Genomic DNA, 18,040 nt, shown 5'->3' with positions numbered 1-18,040 from the left:
TTGTCTCCTGAGGTCCTGCTCACCTGGATGCCTTACCTCCTTTACTGACCTATTCAAAACCTAGCCATGACCACTTCAAGGCCCAGCAGCCACAGATGCAGCATTCAACAGACCTTCCATTTCCTGACAAAGAATAAATTTGTGGTTTTCCCTCTTTTTTTTTAAGTTTCTTTATTTTCAGAGAGAGAAAATCCCAAGCAGGCTCCGCACTGTCAACGCAGAGCCCAATGCGGGTCTTGAACTCATGAATCATGAGATTCATGGACCTCATGAGATTCAGGACCTCAGCAGAAACCAAGAGTCAGACACTTAACTGACTGGGTGACCCTGGAGCCCCAACAAATAATAAATTTATAATAACAACCAAAAACCAACCAAATCCCACCTTGATAAAGCTGCTCACGTGCATGTCTACTTCCTCTCCACCCATCCACTCCCAAACTACTCTCCCTGAGGCAGCCAATGTCCCTCGAGCCTTTTCCATACCATACTGCAGAGTCCATCCCTCTCCCCTCCCTCTTTCTTGAATACACTTTTCTCTTGGCCTCTGGGAAATACACTCTACTCATTTCCTCCTGTTCTCCTGACCACTCCTCTGTCCCCTCTGTGTTTTCCTCCTCTACAAGCCTTTCTAGACAACTCACAAGCACATCAAACTGAACTTGTCCAGAACAGCTTCTCAGAGGCCACAGAGCTCTCACACATGTGCTTTCCTTTGCTCAGAAGGTCCTTTCCTCCCTGTTTTACCCAGCTAACACCATTCTAAGCACCCTACAGGTCTTAGCTGACACAACAGATCCTCAGAGAAATCCTTCCTGACACTCCCAGCCTAAATTAGCTTCCCCATTATTCCTTCTCATCACCCTCGCCTCCCTGAACTTACCACCATTTATAATTCTTTCATGGTTTAATAATCACTCCATCACTACCACTAGCTTTTCCCATCCCTTTAGATGATAAGCTGCATGAGAACACAGGGCCTGACACTGTTGAAAGAAATGTTCTTTTGGCTTTTTCTTCTTTAAATACAAATAATTAAACAGGGGTGCCTGGGTGGCTCAGTTAGTTAAACGTCCAACTCTTGATTTTAGCTCAGGTCATGATTTCACACTTGTGAGATCGAGCCCCACATTGGGCTCTGAGCTGAGCATGGAGTCTGTTTAAGATTTTCTTTCTTTCTTTCTTTCTTTCTTTCTTTCTCTCTCTCTCTCTCTCTCTCTCTCTCTCCCTCCCTCCCTTCCTCTCTGCCTCTCTCCCACTCATGCATGCATGTGCTTGCTCTCTCTCTCAAAAAAATAAAAATAAATTTTAAAAAAAAGGGATTTTGACAACGTATCTAGAAAACATAACAATTTGAAGTATGAAATCTTCCACTGTTATTATAAAACTCTTAAAATAACACCAACAATAATAATTGTTTTTCAGGTTAAGAAACTGAACCCCAGAAGGAATGGGTCAGTCACAGAACCACATCTCTGAGGTTAGGTAAGAGATAAAAATCATAAACTTGTAACTCTAAACCAATTTCTTCTCCAGAGGGGGGGAAAAAAAATCTAGGCTATCTTTTGATTTCAAATTAAAGTACCTGATTAGATTAGATGCATTTCTGAAAATAGTTCCTAAGCCTCAGTGAAATTGACACACCCCACACATGGTAGACATTTTGAAGGCTAAATATAGTTTACCGAGAGGACAAATATCTGAAGCATGGGTAATCCAAGAGTAATCATGGTCCACCAGGCAAGAATGAAACATTGCTTCAATGCCTCTCCTTATCCCCATTACACATACGGTGCTGGTAACCAGAAAAACTGCCAAGCTCTCCCAAATTTTAGATTCAGTCTACATTTTATCCAATTTACATGTGCATGTAAAAAAACAAATAATTCTACCAGGCTCAGTGAGAAACACAACAGCTCCCTCATGACCTTCCCTACTCCCACTTCCCAGCCCCTGAAGGAAATTGCTTCGATCCTTAATGGATTCTTTTTGCATTTACCTTCATATCTCTGATTGTATCACTAGTTCTTTTTTTTTATTGTTTATTTATTTTGAGAGAGAGAGAGAGGAGAGAGAAACAGACTACAAGTGCGGTGGGGGCGCAGAGAGAGAGAGGGAGACACAGAATCCGAAGCAAGACTCCAGGCTCTGAGCTGTCAGCACAGAGCCCGACACGGGGCTCAAACCCATGAGTGTGAGATCACGACCTGAGTCAAAATTGGATGCCCAACCTACTGAGCCACCCAGGCACCCCTATCACTAGTTCTTGAATTTATAGAGAGCTGAGCTTTGTAGTAAAACTATGAAACTTGGCTAACCTACACAACTTTTTATTTTCCCTGCAGTTAACAACTGCCAAGAATTCTTGGCTGATTTAGCTTTATCAATAATTTACCCACAATTCCTCTCCTAGTGCACAGACCTTCCTTCAACATGTGCATGGATGGGAGGTGCTCTACCAATCTCTCTTCCCCTAGGAGCTGTCTTGCAGCCTTTTGCCCTGCTCTCATCTGGACTGAGGGGTCTCTGAGCTGTCATTTTACGATTTCCCTTCACCATCATCCTGGAGATTCCCTTATAAGGACTTGTTTTTAAACAAGTAACAAAAAGCACAAACTCTTGGGGGAAAAGATTGTACCCGACTGCATGAAAATTAAGAATGTTAGTTCTTCAAAAGACCCAAAATTAAAAAAGTCCAGTCATAAAGTGATAAATTTTTAATACTTAAAAAATACAGAACACACAGACACATGTGCATGTACACACACACACACACACAGAGCTCCTAAATTAAGAAAATCATACTTCCTCGTGTGTTTCAGGTTACTGAGCCATGTGACTTGCTTTTGCCAATATAAACTGAATAGGAGCTCCAGGTTGGCTAAGTCAGTCGAGGATGTGACTCTTGATCTCAGGGTCGTGAGTTTAAGCCCCACACTGGGAGTAGAGATTATTTAAAAAATATACAGGGGAACCTGGCTGGCTCAGTGGGAAGAGTGTGCAAATCTTGATCTCGGGGTTGTGGGTTTAAGCCCTATGTTGGGTGTACAGATGACTGAAAAAAAAATAAACATTAAATAAAGTGAATGGAAGGGATAGGTGTCACTTCCAACTACAAGTTCTAAAACCCAACATGAGAGTCACCAAATTCCTTTCCCCCCTTACCATGTAACCATGGAAGCATTAGGAATGGAGCCTCCATCAGCCCATCTTTGGATGCCTACAAGAGAACCTTGGGAAGCCACATTGGATATATAACATGAGGGAGAAATAAACTAATGTGGATCCACAGAGATGTTTGGGATGTTTGTTACCACAGCATAACCTAACCCATTATGGCTGATATACCCAACAAGATCACTCACAGGTATATTCTCCAGAGAAGCTTTCACACATATGAACGTTATACAAGAATGTTCATAGCAGTATTATTTGTAATAACAAAAACAACTAGAAACCCAAATATGAGCTGACAAAAGAACGAATAAATGAGTCATTCCCATCAATGAAAATGAATGAATGCAGCTATATGCATCAAAATGGTTCAATGTTAGGGAAACATTAACTATATATATACACATATATATGTAAAACTATAAATATAAATATAACTGGGATGTGGAAAACAAGCTTCAGAAAAAAACAAAGTAAATTATTATTCCTTTTGTATAAAGTTTAAACAGCACACAAAACTCAACAATGTATTGATTAGGGAGGGGAATATAATCAGGAAAACACACAAGAGATCTCTTAAACATTGGAAATACTCTATTTTTTTAGTAACAGGTGATAGGTATTGTATTACTTACACTTTATATTTACATTATGTACTCCTATGCACACAGATTTCGTATTTTAAAACTTTAGGCAAACTACCATCCTATTTATTATTTTTAAATGTCCAATCTCCATCAGTAACTACTTATTCAGAATAAAACCAACCACAAAATACAGTGCCCTTTCTTAAGGAGAACTTATTTGTGGCTGTTTATTTTGCTGCTGATTTTTCCTTCCTTTTTTGAAAGTAAAAAGCAGGAAGCAGAAAAATAAAATCTGGTGGAACAACAGACCCACCAAATGTTCAAGAATATTAATGACTCAACTTCACAGAGCTGTGTCAGTTGGCTGGTGATATACTGGGGAAATCATTCCTAGGTCTGTACAGGATCATTTACATAAAGGTTACCAACGGGCAGTTCTAACAGCTGGGCTGGCGCAGCTGACAAACTACCGCTAGTCCTTACAGGCACGCAGGGCAGGCGTGAGAAATAGCAATGACAACACTCTGTATTATTTATTCCTGCCTTTCGCATAATTCCCATTTCCAGGATGATACAAAACATTTCTCAGCCTCAGAGGCTCACACTCATCAATTCTACTTGGACATCCATGTACTCACTAAATATTTACTGAGTGTTGCAAGCAACAGAAACTGTTCCAGTGCTGGAGGCATGGTGGTGAGGGACACAGACCTGGGATCTCCATCCTGGAGATCATGGTCTGGTTCCCTAGAAAGTGATAAAGCCACAAAGGGCCACATCATGGGAAACAGCGGTGAGTGCTCTAAGGTGTAAGAGGATCAGAGGAGGGAGGGGTCCAGTGCCCCATCGCCAGGTAGCAGAGCTCAGGCTGAGATCTGAAGGGTGTCAAAGGGAGAGAAGAATTAGGCAGGCAGAGGGGGAGGTGAGGGCACCCCCAGGCCGAGGGGACAGCAGGTGAAGGTCTTGGGAAGTGCCTGACAAGTTGTCCTTACCAGGAGAAGGTGAAGGAGAAAGAGCCTGAGAGGTGGTGCGGAATAATAGCTCTTGCAACACCCAAACAGCTGTTAAAATATGCTCAGGGCTGCTTTTCAATACAGATGATTAAAGTTTTTTAAGTTAGGGGGAAAATCTGTCTTGGAAATTTGATCAGATTTACTACTTTCATTTAAAATAAATTCCTTCTCTATCCAATGCTGCCAGAATATAGAGTCAAGACCATAAAATCCTATCCCTTCACAGCTAATAAATGAATTCTTTAAAAGCTACAAGCCTCTCAATCATTTTCAGCTCTTCCTAAGGAGTTCCAATTAGGCTGAAATGGCTAGCCTCCACTACTGCACCACCCACACATTTGTACCTCATATTATTCCTCGAGGGACACAGTCTTTGCCTTGTTTGATTACCTAATTACAGTGCCCTTATTATGCCTTAATTAAATGCAACTGTTGGAAACCCCAATGTTTTAATGGCTTATCAGCCCTTAAAAACGTATCAGTTATTTTACCCGTATATCTGTATTGTAAGATATCTTCCAGTTTATGCTCTTAAAATCAAAGTACTTCCTTTATTTGTGTTCCTTCCTTAATGTGCTTTTGGAAAATAAGACCAAAGCATGTAAGACTCTGGAGCCAATATCTGGGAAGTCTACACAATGCAAAGGCTGCCCAACTGAACTGAAGAATTTTGTTGGTAGTAAAGACTAAATCCACCAACAAATTCAAGGGCTCCTGGCTGGCACAATCAGTACAGCATGCAACTCTTAATCTCAGGGTCGTGGGTTCTAGCCCCACGCTCAAGTGGAGCCTACTTAAAATAAAGTCAAGGGGCACCTGGGTGGCTCAGCTGGTTAAGCGTCCGACTCTTGATTTCGGCTCAGGTCATGATCTCATGGTTCATGAGTTCAAGCCCTACACATGGCTCTGCACTGACTACAGAGCCTGCTTGGGATTCTCTCTATCCCTCTCTCTCTGCCCCTCCCCTGTTCGTGTTCTCTCTCTCTCTCTCTCTCTCTCTCTCTCTCTCTCTCTCTCTCTCTCTCTCATAAATAAATAAATAAATAAATAAATAAACTAAAAAAAAGTCCAAAAAAAAAAAAGGGCAAAAATCCACCCACAAATTCAGCTACCTGAGCAAGACTATAGCAAAGAAAGCCAACACTCAAGCTGGGCTTCACCAATTTCCAATTTTTCAACAGAGTCATTCTGAGCAAGGCTAGTGACCACACACAAATCCCTGGTGTCAGTTTCGTATCCCCCAGTCTTTGGCACACTGTCCCAAAGAGAGTAGACAATTCACTCTGAGCACAGTCACTCAACGCCTGCAACACCGAAGTGAAGTTCCCTTTATTTACTAGGATTTAACAAAGGATTTCAAAGAAGCTCTGTAAAACAAATCCTGCTAGCACAAACTGCTATTTAAATATTTAACTTTCTGGGGCACCTGGGTGGCTCAGTAGGTTGAGCGTCTGACTCCTGACCTCAGCTCAGTTCATGATCTCACGGTTTGTGGGATTAAGCCCTGCTTCAGGCTCTGCACTGACAGCATATAGCCTGCTTAGGAGTTTCTCTTTCCCTGCCCTTTCCCCACTTGCTCTCACGCTCTCTCTCAAAGAAAATAAAATTTTAAAAATAGTTTAAGATATAAACAAATATTTAACTTTCTGGGATACCTGGGTGGCTCATTGAGCATCTGACTCATGATTTCAGCTCAGGTCATGATCCCTGGGTCACTGGATCGGGTCTGCACTGAGTATGGAGCCTGCTTAAGATTGTCTCTCTCTCCCCCTCTGCCCTTCTCCCCTGCCTACATTCTCTCTCTCTCAAAAAAAAATAAAACTAAAACAAAAATAAAAATTAATATTTAACTTTCTGGGGCACCTGGGTGGCTCAGTCACATTCTGGTTGAACGTCCACCTCTTGGTTTCAGTTCAGGTCATGATCCCAGGGTCATGAGACCAAGCCCCACACTGGGCTCCATGATGAGCCTGGAGCCTGCTTAAGATTATCTCTCTCAGAACACCTGGTGGCTCAGTCGGTTAAGCGTCCAACTCTGGATTTCAACTCAGGTCATGATCTTGTGGTTAATGAGACTGAGCCCCATGTGGGCTATCTGTGCAGAGACTGCTTGGGATTCTCTCTCCTCTCTGCCCCTCCCCCTGCTTGCTCGCGCATGCATTCTGTCTCAAAATAAATAAATACACATTAAAATAAAGGTTCTCTCTCTCTGCCTCTTCCCTGCTTGCTCATGCATGCTCTCTAAAAACAATTTATATTTAACTTTCCAATTATACTTATTAAATACTGCAGTAATAAATATTTTTTATATCCTTCACTTTAATGCAAACTTTACAACACTTTTATTCTAAGAAGCCCTCTTGTTAGTCAATTTTTTAAGTGTTCCTTCTCTTTTTTTCCAAACAGACTAGGTGGCAAGCCCAGATAAGCCCTTCATATAGTTCTAATCCTAAGCCTTGTTTGAATTGGAACCCTTGTGTATTGCTGGTAGGAATGTAAAATGGTACAGCCACAGTGGAAAAGTTTCTAACCCTCTAAAGTAAGCTTCCTTATTGTCCCTATCTTGAGGCTGTTACAACTAAGACTCAAATAAACCAAATAAACTAGCACAAGGCCTCTCTGTCCAGATTTGTAACAGACTTATCTTGACTCAAAGTCGCTATTTTCCACTACACCATACTTCCCCCTGTGACCCTAGCTACTTAGGAAATTGTTAGCCCCTAACTATTATAAATGCAATGACAGCAACAGGGGCTGAAGGCAAACATCCTGAACAGTAGAAGCCATCAATATTTTCTTCAAATTACAACTTTTTAACTACCAGGCTCTTTGGGAAAAGAACTACAAGGTTATACAGAAACGCACATAATAGAACTCTGAAAAATAAAATCCTTTAGAGGGGCATATCCAGGTGGTGACATTAGGTCTTTAAAGCTACATTTGTGCTGCTCATTTTAAGTGCTTCAGGGAGCACTGGAGGAGAGGGCAACAATGATGTGTTCTTCTGTCTGCACCTCCCAAATGCTAACTTCTCCCACTCAGTTCTCCCAGAGCTGAACTTTCATAACAAACATTCCTATACACCTGAAACTAATTTAACATTGTGTGTCAACTACACTGAAATAAAAAAAAATTAATAATAAAAAAATATTCCCACAGGTTGGAGATTGTATTCAAGTGAATACTTTTATACCTTGACTTCCTCCCTTCCAGAGCAAAATCACTTCTGTCCCAAGAGCTTTGGAAACATTTTATAATGCTGTATTCAGCCACACCATGTTCTAACTGGAGGATAAGGTGGCTGCCTCCCACTACTGTCCCCAAGCCCAGGATTTCCTTCTCCAAACAGGTCCCAAGGGGTGGTAACAGAGGCCGCCTGAGAAGCTGGTGCCATGATCCTTCCCTCTCAAAGGGAGCTACTTAAAAAAAAAAAAAAAAAAAAAAAGACAGAAGGAGGAGGTCTATGTTTCCCACTGATTCCCTCCAGCTTTCCACAATGGTCAGACTGCCAGGTAAACAGGAAGCCGAGGAGAGAGGAGAATGTTCCTGTCCCATGTGATCAAGCTCAGCCTCAGTCAGAAAAGCTGGGCCTCCACTCTCACCCAACTTTTAATGAAAAGTAGAATCCATCATTCATGCATATGTTCTTCCATGTAGTCACCCTACAAATGTTTAATGAGCATATACTATGTGCTAGGCACCATCATAGGTAAAATACCTGCCCTCATAGAACAGACAATCAGTAGGAAGAAACAATGAACAAAATGATCAACGATATTGTATATTAGAAAGTGAGAAAGGGCTATGGAGAAAATAAAACTGAAGATATATATAGGGAATGTGTGTATTAGTCGGAAGAGCGATTATTTTCCTCAATGAAACGAAACCTTATATTTCTGAGGGTAGGTAATTTTTAAACATGTCAGACTAAATGCCAATGGAGACCTCATATGTTTAAGCTCCTATGAATGACAAATTCAGCATCGGAATAAAAAAAAAAGGACTTCGTTACCACTCCCTTACATTTTATTTCCAACCCCTCTTAACCACCTCTACTTGCTTCTCTCCAAAGAAAAGCCTACAACCAGTCAGAATACCCATCATGCTAGCCCTCATTATCTTCATAAGCTCAAAATAAATTGCTCAAAATCTGCCAAATCAGAATTCTACATATTCTGAAAACCACCACCAACATTAAGCTGCCCTCTGTGTCACACAGTCTTGATTTTATAACATTCATAAGTGGTTGGGTTAGGACCAGCCCATTGGTGGATGTGGTAACTCTGGGTTGCTCAATCAGCACAGCTACGTAAGTTGCTACCCAGCTAAATGTCTGAAGGTAAAGCAGCCTAGGAAATGTCAGGCTTTCACAATCAACAGGAGGTTCAGAGTCCCTGAGAAATAAAGTGTCATCTGTCTTTTCATGGGGTATTTTTTTTTTTTTGGTTGATCCTTATTGCCTTTAAGAATATTGTGCATATTCACTCTAAGCCCAAACCGAAGTATACACCAAGGAAGGCCAAAGCCACAGGTATGATAAGAGACCTGCTTGGTGCACCTGGGTGCCTCAGTCGGTTGAGCATCTGACTCTTGATTTTGGCGCAGGTCATGATCCCAGGGTCATGGGATCAAACCCAGCACTGGGCTACTTGTTGAGTTTGGAGCCTGCTTGAGATTCTCTCTGCTCCTCTCCCCAGCTGGCACTCTAACTCTAAAATTAAAAAATAAATAAATAAAATAATAAAAAAGATCTGCTTGATTTTGGAATGCAAAAAGGAGGCGGACTGCATCATTTTGAGTTCATCACAGATACAGACTCTGGACAACAAAGCCAGGCTCTCCGGAACCTCCTGAATCTCCATCAGCATCATAGCTGAGGCTTTGTCCAGCTTCTCTGGACCTGTCTCCCTTGCTAGATGGCGAATAACCCGAAGTCTTTCCCAAAGCAGCCTCAACAGTACCCCACACAGTCAGCATGAACTAAGTGATGAAAACACTTTCTGGGCAGATGTTCCATGTTTCCCATTTCACAAACCTTCAAACCCTGTCCTTACCCTCTACTAAAGGAGACCATTTACTCCTGCCTCCTATACTAACTCCCTCCCTCAGAGCTTAAAACTGCTCCCAGAGCAGGCCCACCTGCTGCCCAACCTGTCCTCACTACTCACCACCACCATAGGTAACCCCACTACCGCTTTCATCCAGATTCTTCAACTACCCCACTACTCTTTTGTCCAGAATGCCCACCAAGTCATACCCACTCCTTGAGGCTCAGTGAAGTCCATCCTCTTAAGGAATCCAACTGCCAGCTTTCTCACCTTCCGGGTTTAAAGTACAGGAAGGGTAATTCCCTTTGCACTTGGTTCTGTTTCAGGGCCTGTTGATCACATTCCCCCATTAAACTTTACTCCAGGAGGGCTTCCCCCAGAATAAGCAGACAGTGGAGTCACCAACAGTGAGGCCAGGGACCCAAGCTCAGTCCCTTGACCTCTCTCTCCAGCCGTGGTCTGATTCTCAGTATAAGGAGGGATGCGATGGGAAAAAGATCTAAGGTCTCCTTTATTTCAGATTCCAAAATTCGGAAATTTCATATAGATACCCTAGACACAAATGAAAAAGTCTAATAAACTGTTCTTCCATTGACCCATTTAAACAGGTGGCCCAACTATGCAAGCTGGCCTCAATGTTTCCAAATGCTTGATCTTCACGGAGCCTTGGATAGTAACTTTTAGAAAAATTGCTTTGTTTTTTCATAAATTTTACAAGCCTGAGTTTTTCCTCCTATCATTGCTTGGAAGAAACAAGTGGGGGAGGGGGTAACTGACCCGCTCAATTTTGCTACTAAGATCGTAAGCTTGGGATTCGCACTGCCTCGGCTTCTCCTCCGGGCGCGCAAACGGTCCCCAGCCCGCCCTGCCCACACGCCCGACAGCCGGGGATTGCCAGGGTCGGTGGCGGTGGGCCGTCCGTGTGTCCCCAGCCGAGACACCACCTGAAACGTCGGGGCGCATCCAGATGGCCGAGTCGGGGCCGCACCCCGCTGTCACCTGGCCCCGCACAGCGGCCTGCGCTCCTCCCGGGGCGGCCCTCGCTCCCTCGGCTCGACCTCCAGCCGGCGCTTCTCTTTCGATTCCTGAGCCGAATCTGGCCTCCAGGCGGTCACTGGGCCAAGAGGCGAAGGCACCTGCCTCTCCCGCAAGAACGCACGAGCCCGCAAGTCCCTTCTGCCACAACCTCGACGGGGGCTTGCAAGAGAAATACACAAGAAAGGAAAACAAGCCCGAGGCAGGGCCGTCCCGGCCCGGCGTCTCCCACGAAATCGCCACCTGCGATGCACCCCGGGCTGGGGGCCGCGGGCCCGGCAGGGAGCGAGGTCCGGGGCCCGGCCCGCCGCGCCCGCCCGCCCCGGCGCGCCCCTTACCCGTGAGGCGGCCACCCCCCTCGCCGTGCCCGCGGCGCCGCTGCAGGATGAAGTAGCAGCTGCTCTTCTGAGTCACCCAGAGCTTCAGGGCGTTCTTCAGCAGCACCTCCTCGGGCTTGAGCCACATCGCAGCGGTCCGACCGCGCCCGCGGGCCCCGGCTTACATCGCCCCGGCCGCCTGCCGCGCCGGGCCGAGCCCGCTCGGGAGGAGGCGGCGGCGGCGAGGACCGCAGCCAGCCGGCGTCCTGCGCTCTCAGAGTCCCGGGAGCGCGGCCGGCGCAGCTCCAGGCTCGCAGCCCGCGCAGCCGCGCAGGCCCCGCCCCCGTCCCGGCTCCGCCCACGGGCCCGCCCCGGGCCCGCCCCCGGGCCCCCACCGCCACCCCCCCCCCGCTCCCGCGGCGCCGCCTGGGTTTCCGAGTCCCGGCCGCTCCAGCACACAGTTCCGGAGTGGAGGGAGGAAGTCCCATCCCGGCTGCCAGGTTCCCCCCTCCTCTCTCCGTTGCGCTTGCGAGGAGTGCCTTAGACTCTTCTTCCTCCGCCCCTCCTGGGAGGCAGCTCGGGACCGCAGGACTTGACTCCCCGCCCCTCACTCTGAGAGGGGGAGGAGCGAGGGAAAAAGACATCTTGTTCTCACAGCTGCAGGTTGCCCAACCGAGGGCATTTATTTGTCTTTTGGGGAGCAGAGTGCACGCCAGAAAACCCAGGTGTGTTTGGAATAATATAGCATTTAACACAACAAGGAACACTTTTACGGATAACAAAAAATAGCATTAAAAATTAAAAGCAATTACTTTCCGATTTTAAAAAATTGTTTGGCCCACGTTTTCCATGCTCTCACAAGGGATCCGACAGAGCTGCTGAAGAGGCAGCAGCGATATTGTACGACCCTGAGTCAAGGCATCAGATCAAACTCAATCTGGACGTCTTCGTGAGTATAGAAGACAGCGATATTAGGGCTCCCCTGCGAGTCCCCTACACGGCAATCAACCCAGTCACATTTGTTCTAAGAGAATTGAAAGGCTGGGAAACACGGAGTACGTGATACTAAAGAAAAGCTATAGAGAATGTGGAGGTAGGGCTTTTAAAATGAGTATTTCCTCAAAGCTGTTGTAGAACTAGACACATGGTAGCTGGCCTTGCACAGGCTCATGGTCCTCCTAGCAATGTCCTCAGAGAGGCAGTTAAATCCAACACCCAAAAGAGAAGTAAAGGAAAACTCCCATCAAAATGACCCTCAGGTTTTGACAAAGGAGTCCCTGACAAAATGTGACTGTTAATTAGGACAGAACTGAAAAGTAGAAGTAAATCCCCTACAGAACATGTGGGAACTGAGTGATATTTCTCACTGGAAACCAAGAAATCTGCAGAGGATCAGAAGGGGTCAGCTCAGAAGCCTGGACCTAACCGGGCAGGTTAGAAGCCACATGAAGAGAAGAGCCCTGTGGGAAGAACAACCAGAATTGACCGCCCAGAGAGGAGGGACCTCTGTGGTTGAGAACTGGGAGGCCACTGACAAAGATCCTCTGAGTAAAACTGAGGAAGAGCGCTGTAATCAGGGAGATTTGGAGGCAGTGGAGCAGGGGCCAGGGATGGTAAGAAAATACTCCTTCCAGAAATATTCACTGGAACCTCTCCCTCTCAGACATGCTGCCAGACCCTGGAATTGCAGAGAAGAATGGGGGATGGGCCCTGCCCTGATGAACTCACAGGTAAGCAAATAGGTACAAAGGGTAGTGGGAGTCAGGGTGGAGACAGTGGGGATGCGCAGAATTAAGGTTGGGTTCCTCAGGGAGGGGACTGAGAAAGCCCCACAGAACAGCTGTTGCTTGACTGGGGCTTGGGAAGTGAATACGTGTTTGCCACCCGGTCAAGTAGAGAGTCATGTCTGGTAAATGGATCAGCATGTATGACATTGTCGTTTAGGGCATAGGGGATGCAGCCTACAGAAGTCAGCCTCCTGGGCACAGAGCAAAGTGAAGAAGGCTGGAGAGGGGATCTGGAGGGGCCAGTGGAGAATATGTCACACGATGGTGACAACTTTCTACTCTTGCTCATCTCTGGGTACTCCTCACCTCTTTTTGGTATTATGGTTTGAATTGGGTCCCCCAAAATTCATATGTTAAAGTCCTAATCCCCAGTACCTCAGAATGTGACTTTATTTGGAAATAGAATCATCGCAGATATAGTTAGTTAAGTTACAGTAAGGTCGTTAGGGTGGACTTCGATGCATTGTGACTGGTGTCCTTTTAAGAGGGAAGGTTGGACATGGACACACACACACAGGAAGAGCACCTTGTAAATTTTGGAGTTATGCTGCCACAAGCCAAGGAACTACCAGAAGCTAGGAGAAAGTCCTAGAACAGATCCTTCCCTAATGCCCTCAGAAGGAACCAATCCTACAGACACCTGGATCTCAGACTTCTAGCCTCTAGAACTGTGAGACGATTTCTGTTGTTTTAAGCTGCATAGTTTGTGGTACTTCATTATGGCTATTCAAACAAATACAACTGGCTCCCTAAACCTGTCCATACCTGTTCAGTAGCAAGTCTCTCGAGCCATTCTGGGTTGAATTCTGTTCCCTGCCAGGACCCCAGGAAACCCGTTTCCTCAATAGGGAATTCTGGCTGGCTCCTCACCTATTTGTGCATGCACAGGGAGCAAAAGAGATGTAGTAATCTGTGGCACACAGAGCCAGCAAGATACTCAAATTAGCACTGTTGGTTAGCATGAGGGGCTGATGGAGGACAAGGCTTTTGGGGCTCTTGCTGCTGCTGCACTTGATTGCTATAGCAACCCTGATAACTACAAAGATCGTAGAGTGAGATGGCTGTTCCTGACTGCCCTAGAGAGTTTGTTTGTTTAAAGATAAGCGTGAAGTATTAAATTCCCATCTCAAGGTATAGATATGGGGAAATTGAAAGAATCCTTTATCTGGTATAAACATAGGACAGACAGGGGTCATCTTCCGATTTCAAATACAGTAGTTCCGGTTACAAATTGTTGCAAAGGTTAAGTGTTCAACTTGAGCAAATTCTCTTCCTGCAATTAGGACACGTGATTGGGAAGTAGGACCATAGACTTGTGATGGGAATATTTGAAGGGATGCAGACAAAGTGATAATTATGTGACACAATAAAGGTGTTAGCTAACGCTACAATGGTAATCATATTGCAATATAAATGTCAAATCTATATAGTAGTCCTCCTTTATCCTCCGTTTCAGTTACCTGCTGTTAACCGCTGTCTGGAAACAGATGATCTTCCTCTGATCTATGGACAGAAGGCCAAGTAGCCTGATGCTATATCACAACACCATTATTCACCTCACTTCATCTCATCACATGAGCATCTTATCATCTCACATCATCACAAGAGGAAGAAGGGTGAATACAGTACAATGAAATGCTTTGAGAGAGAGACTACATTCACATAACTTTTATTGCATTGTGTTATCATTAGCTATTATTATTAGCTATTATTAGCTATAATTGTTAATCTCTTACTGCCTAATCTATAAACTAAGCTTAATAATAGGTATATATATATATATATATATAGGAAAAAACATTGTATATATAGGGTTCAGTACTATTCGTGATTTCAGGCATCCACTGAGGGCTGCAGGTTAAGGGGAACTACACCTGAAACTTACACAATGTTATATGTCAATTATACTGTATCTCATTTTTTTTAAGATTTTATTTTTAAGTAATCTCTACACCCAACGTGAGGCTCATACTCTTAACCCAAGATCGAGAGTTGCATGCTCCTGACTGAGCCAGCCAGGAGCCCCAATTATATCTCAATTTTTTTAAAAAGCAAGTCGGATGCAGAAACTTGAAAGAAATAAGAGACAGAGAATAACAGAATTAGAATAGAAATTCACAAAATTATCCCCAAAGGCTATCAAAAAATGTATCAAAACAAATGTGTAACTGAGAAAAATAGGTAAATCCAAAAGTCAGATACTGAAAAATTAATACAGGCTCTAGAAAAATTGATCAACAGAAAGAAAAAGAGGGAAGATTCAAAATAAAGCTTCATAATGCAAAAAAATAGAAATCATCGCAGATTCTAGAGTTACTGAACAAACAATACTAATGTATTATTAATAATACTTTAAAAAGCTGAGTTCCCAAATCCCAAGCTTCCCTTGCCAACAGAAGTAGCATTTCTCTATATGAGAAAACTATCATTCACTAATTGGAAGAGCTTTCAAGACTTCATCTGAGGCCTTTGCCTATTCTCCTCAAAACCTGCCCACATGGCACCTCACCGGCTCCAGGGCCCATAGTAAGAGTAACTCCCAGCATAGCCCAGGAAGATGATTGCACGGTCTCCTGGGGCAGGGGTGGAAATAGATTTATACACCAAGGGAGTTAGAATATCTTGCCAATATGTATTGGGAGAAAGCTGACAGTCATATATGGGCATGGAACATAAAGTGTTAAACTGAGGCACCTGGGTGGCTCAGTCAGTTAAGCATCTGACTTCAGCTCAGGTCAGGATCTCACGGTTTGTGGGTTCAAGCCCCGAGTCGGGCTCTGTGCTGACAGCCTGGACCTGATTCAGCTTCTGTGTCTCCTTCTCTCTCTGCCCCTCCCCTGCTCATGCTCTCTCTCTCTCTCTCTCTCTCTCTCTCTCAAAAATAAACATTAAAAAGTTAAAAAAAAAAAATGAAGTGTTAAACCAATGGGCCCCTGGGAGGCTCAGGTCATGATCTCATGGTTCATGAGTTTGAACCCTGCATCGGGCTCTACACTGACAGTGTGGAGCCTGTTTAGGATTCTCTTTCTCTCCCTCTCTCTCTGTCCTTTCCCTGCTCCCATCCATGCTGTCTCTCTCTTAATAAATAAACTTAAAAAAAAATAAAGTGTTAAACCAAGAAGTATAAAATATAAGGTTGGATTCAGCAGAATTTATGAATAAATTTTGTACTCAGGATTCTTGATAAAATATGTCATATTCAGCACCTGTGAGTGGCTCAAAGGTTTGATTCCTTAGTTTATTGAAGCCTAGATTTAACAATAGCCTATAGTCAATGAGGCTGAGATGCCAAAATTTCCCTGGCATATTATAGATTGAGAAAAGAGTCTGAAGATTCTGGAGATAGGAATCTTTGAGTGGATATGTTATATGCAACCTACTTGGCCACCAACCCACAACCATATCATGCATCTTCATCAAGACATTAAAAGATGTAGGGAATTTCTTCTACTAATGGCAGTTAAAGACCAATCTTCCTGCTGAAAACAATCATAAAAGCTGGATAAAGTATAAGAACAAATCTGTTTCAAGTCATGAAAGAACTGCTATGGCAGCAAGGACTTGAGGGGATATGTACCTGGGAGAGGTGAAACTGACATATAATCAAGTTCTTCCCTTCAAAGTATGTGCTGATTCCCAAGTTGCAGCTCGGAGACCAAGAACCCAAGCATATCTTCTAGAAGTTTACAGGCCCAGAGGGACAAAAATTGGAGTTGGGATCCTCAAAGTGTTACACTCCCAGTGTAGACAGGAACCAGAAAAAGACAAGACTTCCCAAAGATTAGACCTGCCCAGCCCACAAGCATCTCAATGCCTAACTAAAATAAGATCTTCCCCAACCATAATTACCTTCCAGGAGCAAAAATATATCCTCCCAACAGATGATAACACCATCCAGAGCCTCAGTTTTTTTCTTTGATCTTTCATATCAGCATCAATATATTACCAGGCATAATAGGAAACAAGACCATATAACTAAAAAGAAAAAAATCAAAATCTATTAGTAAGAAATTCACAAAGTAGACAGATATTGGATGGAATTGCCAGATGCAGAATGGGATTATATATAAATGATAAATTCAAGGATTGAGATGAAAATATAGAGAATTTTGGCAAAGAACTAGAAAAAATATACATTTTTTAAAAGATCTAATGGAATCTTAGGAAAAAAACCACAATACTTGAAATTAAGAACTCCATAGATGGGGGTGCCCGGTGGCTCAGTTGGTTAAGTGTCTGATTCTTGGTTTTGGCTCAGGTCATGAATCAGGGTTCCTGAACTCAAGCCCCACATCAGGTTCTGTACTGGCAGAGCAGAGCCTGCTTGGGATTCTCTCTCTCTCCCTCTCTCTCTCTCTGCCCCTCCCCCCTGCTCTCTCTTAAATTAAAAAAAAAAAAAAAAACTTTGAAAGAACTCCAGGGGCACCTGGGTGGATCAATCGGTTAAGCGTGTGACTTCAGCTCAGGTCAGGAGCTCACGGTTTGTGAGTTCGAGCCCCGCACTGGGCTGTGTGCTGACAGCTCAGAGCCTGGAGCCTGTTTCAGATTCTGTGTCTCCCTCTCTCTCTGCCCCTTCCCCGCTCATGCTCTGTCTCTCTCTGTCTCTCAAAAATGATTAAATGTTAAAAAAAAATTTTTTTAAAGAAAGAACTCCATAGATGTGTATAAAAGTAGACTACACAAAATTAGACCATTAGTGAAGTAGAGGATTAATTAAAATAGCCAGATATTTCTCCCAAGAAGATATGTAGATAGTCAATAAGCACATGAAAAAATACTCTACATCATTAGCCATGAGGGAAATGCACATCAAAACTACGATGAGAGGCACCTGCGTGGCTCAGTCGGTTGAGCTTCTCTAACTCTTGATTTCAGCTCAGGTCATGATCCCAGGGTTGTGGGATTGATCCCTGTATTGGGCTCTGTACTGAGCATGGAATCTGCTTGAGATTCTCTCTCTCTCCCTCTGCCCCTCTCCCCCACTCAGCCTCTCTCTCTCTCTCAAGTTAAAAAAAAAAAAAAAACTATGGGGCTCCTGGGTGGCTTAGTCAGTTGGGTGTCCAACTTTGGCACAGGTCA

At 44.1% G+C, this 18,040-nt stretch overlaps 1 protein-coding gene across 2 annotated transcripts in view; it reads right to left on the bottom strand.

Annotated features, from left to right (window-relative positions):
- Positions 1-11,479, bottom strand: part of TBC1D8 (TBC1 domain family member 8) — a 111,865-nt gene extending 100,386 nt beyond the window's left edge. For both annotated transcript variants that reach the window (XM_042981164.1, XM_042981165.1), the window contains exon 1: positions 11,196-11,479. In XM_042981164.1, coding sequence (XP_042837098.1) covers positions 11,196-11,322 — 127 coding nt within the window. In that variant the 5' untranslated portion in view covers positions 11,323-11,479. The remainder of the gene's footprint in view (positions 1-11,195) is intronic.
- Between the last annotated feature and the right edge of the window lie 6,561 nt (positions 11,480-18,040).

The sequence above is a fragment of the Panthera tigris genome, chromosome A3 (assembly GCF_018350195.1).
Source record: "Panthera tigris isolate Pti1 chromosome A3, P.tigris_Pti1_mat1.1, whole genome shotgun sequence".
Classification (NCBI taxonomy): Eukaryota; Metazoa; Chordata; class Mammalia; order Carnivora; family Felidae; genus Panthera; species Panthera tigris.
Note: the sequence above shows the minus strand (reverse complement) of the source record. Positions and strands in the feature narration are given on the sequence as shown.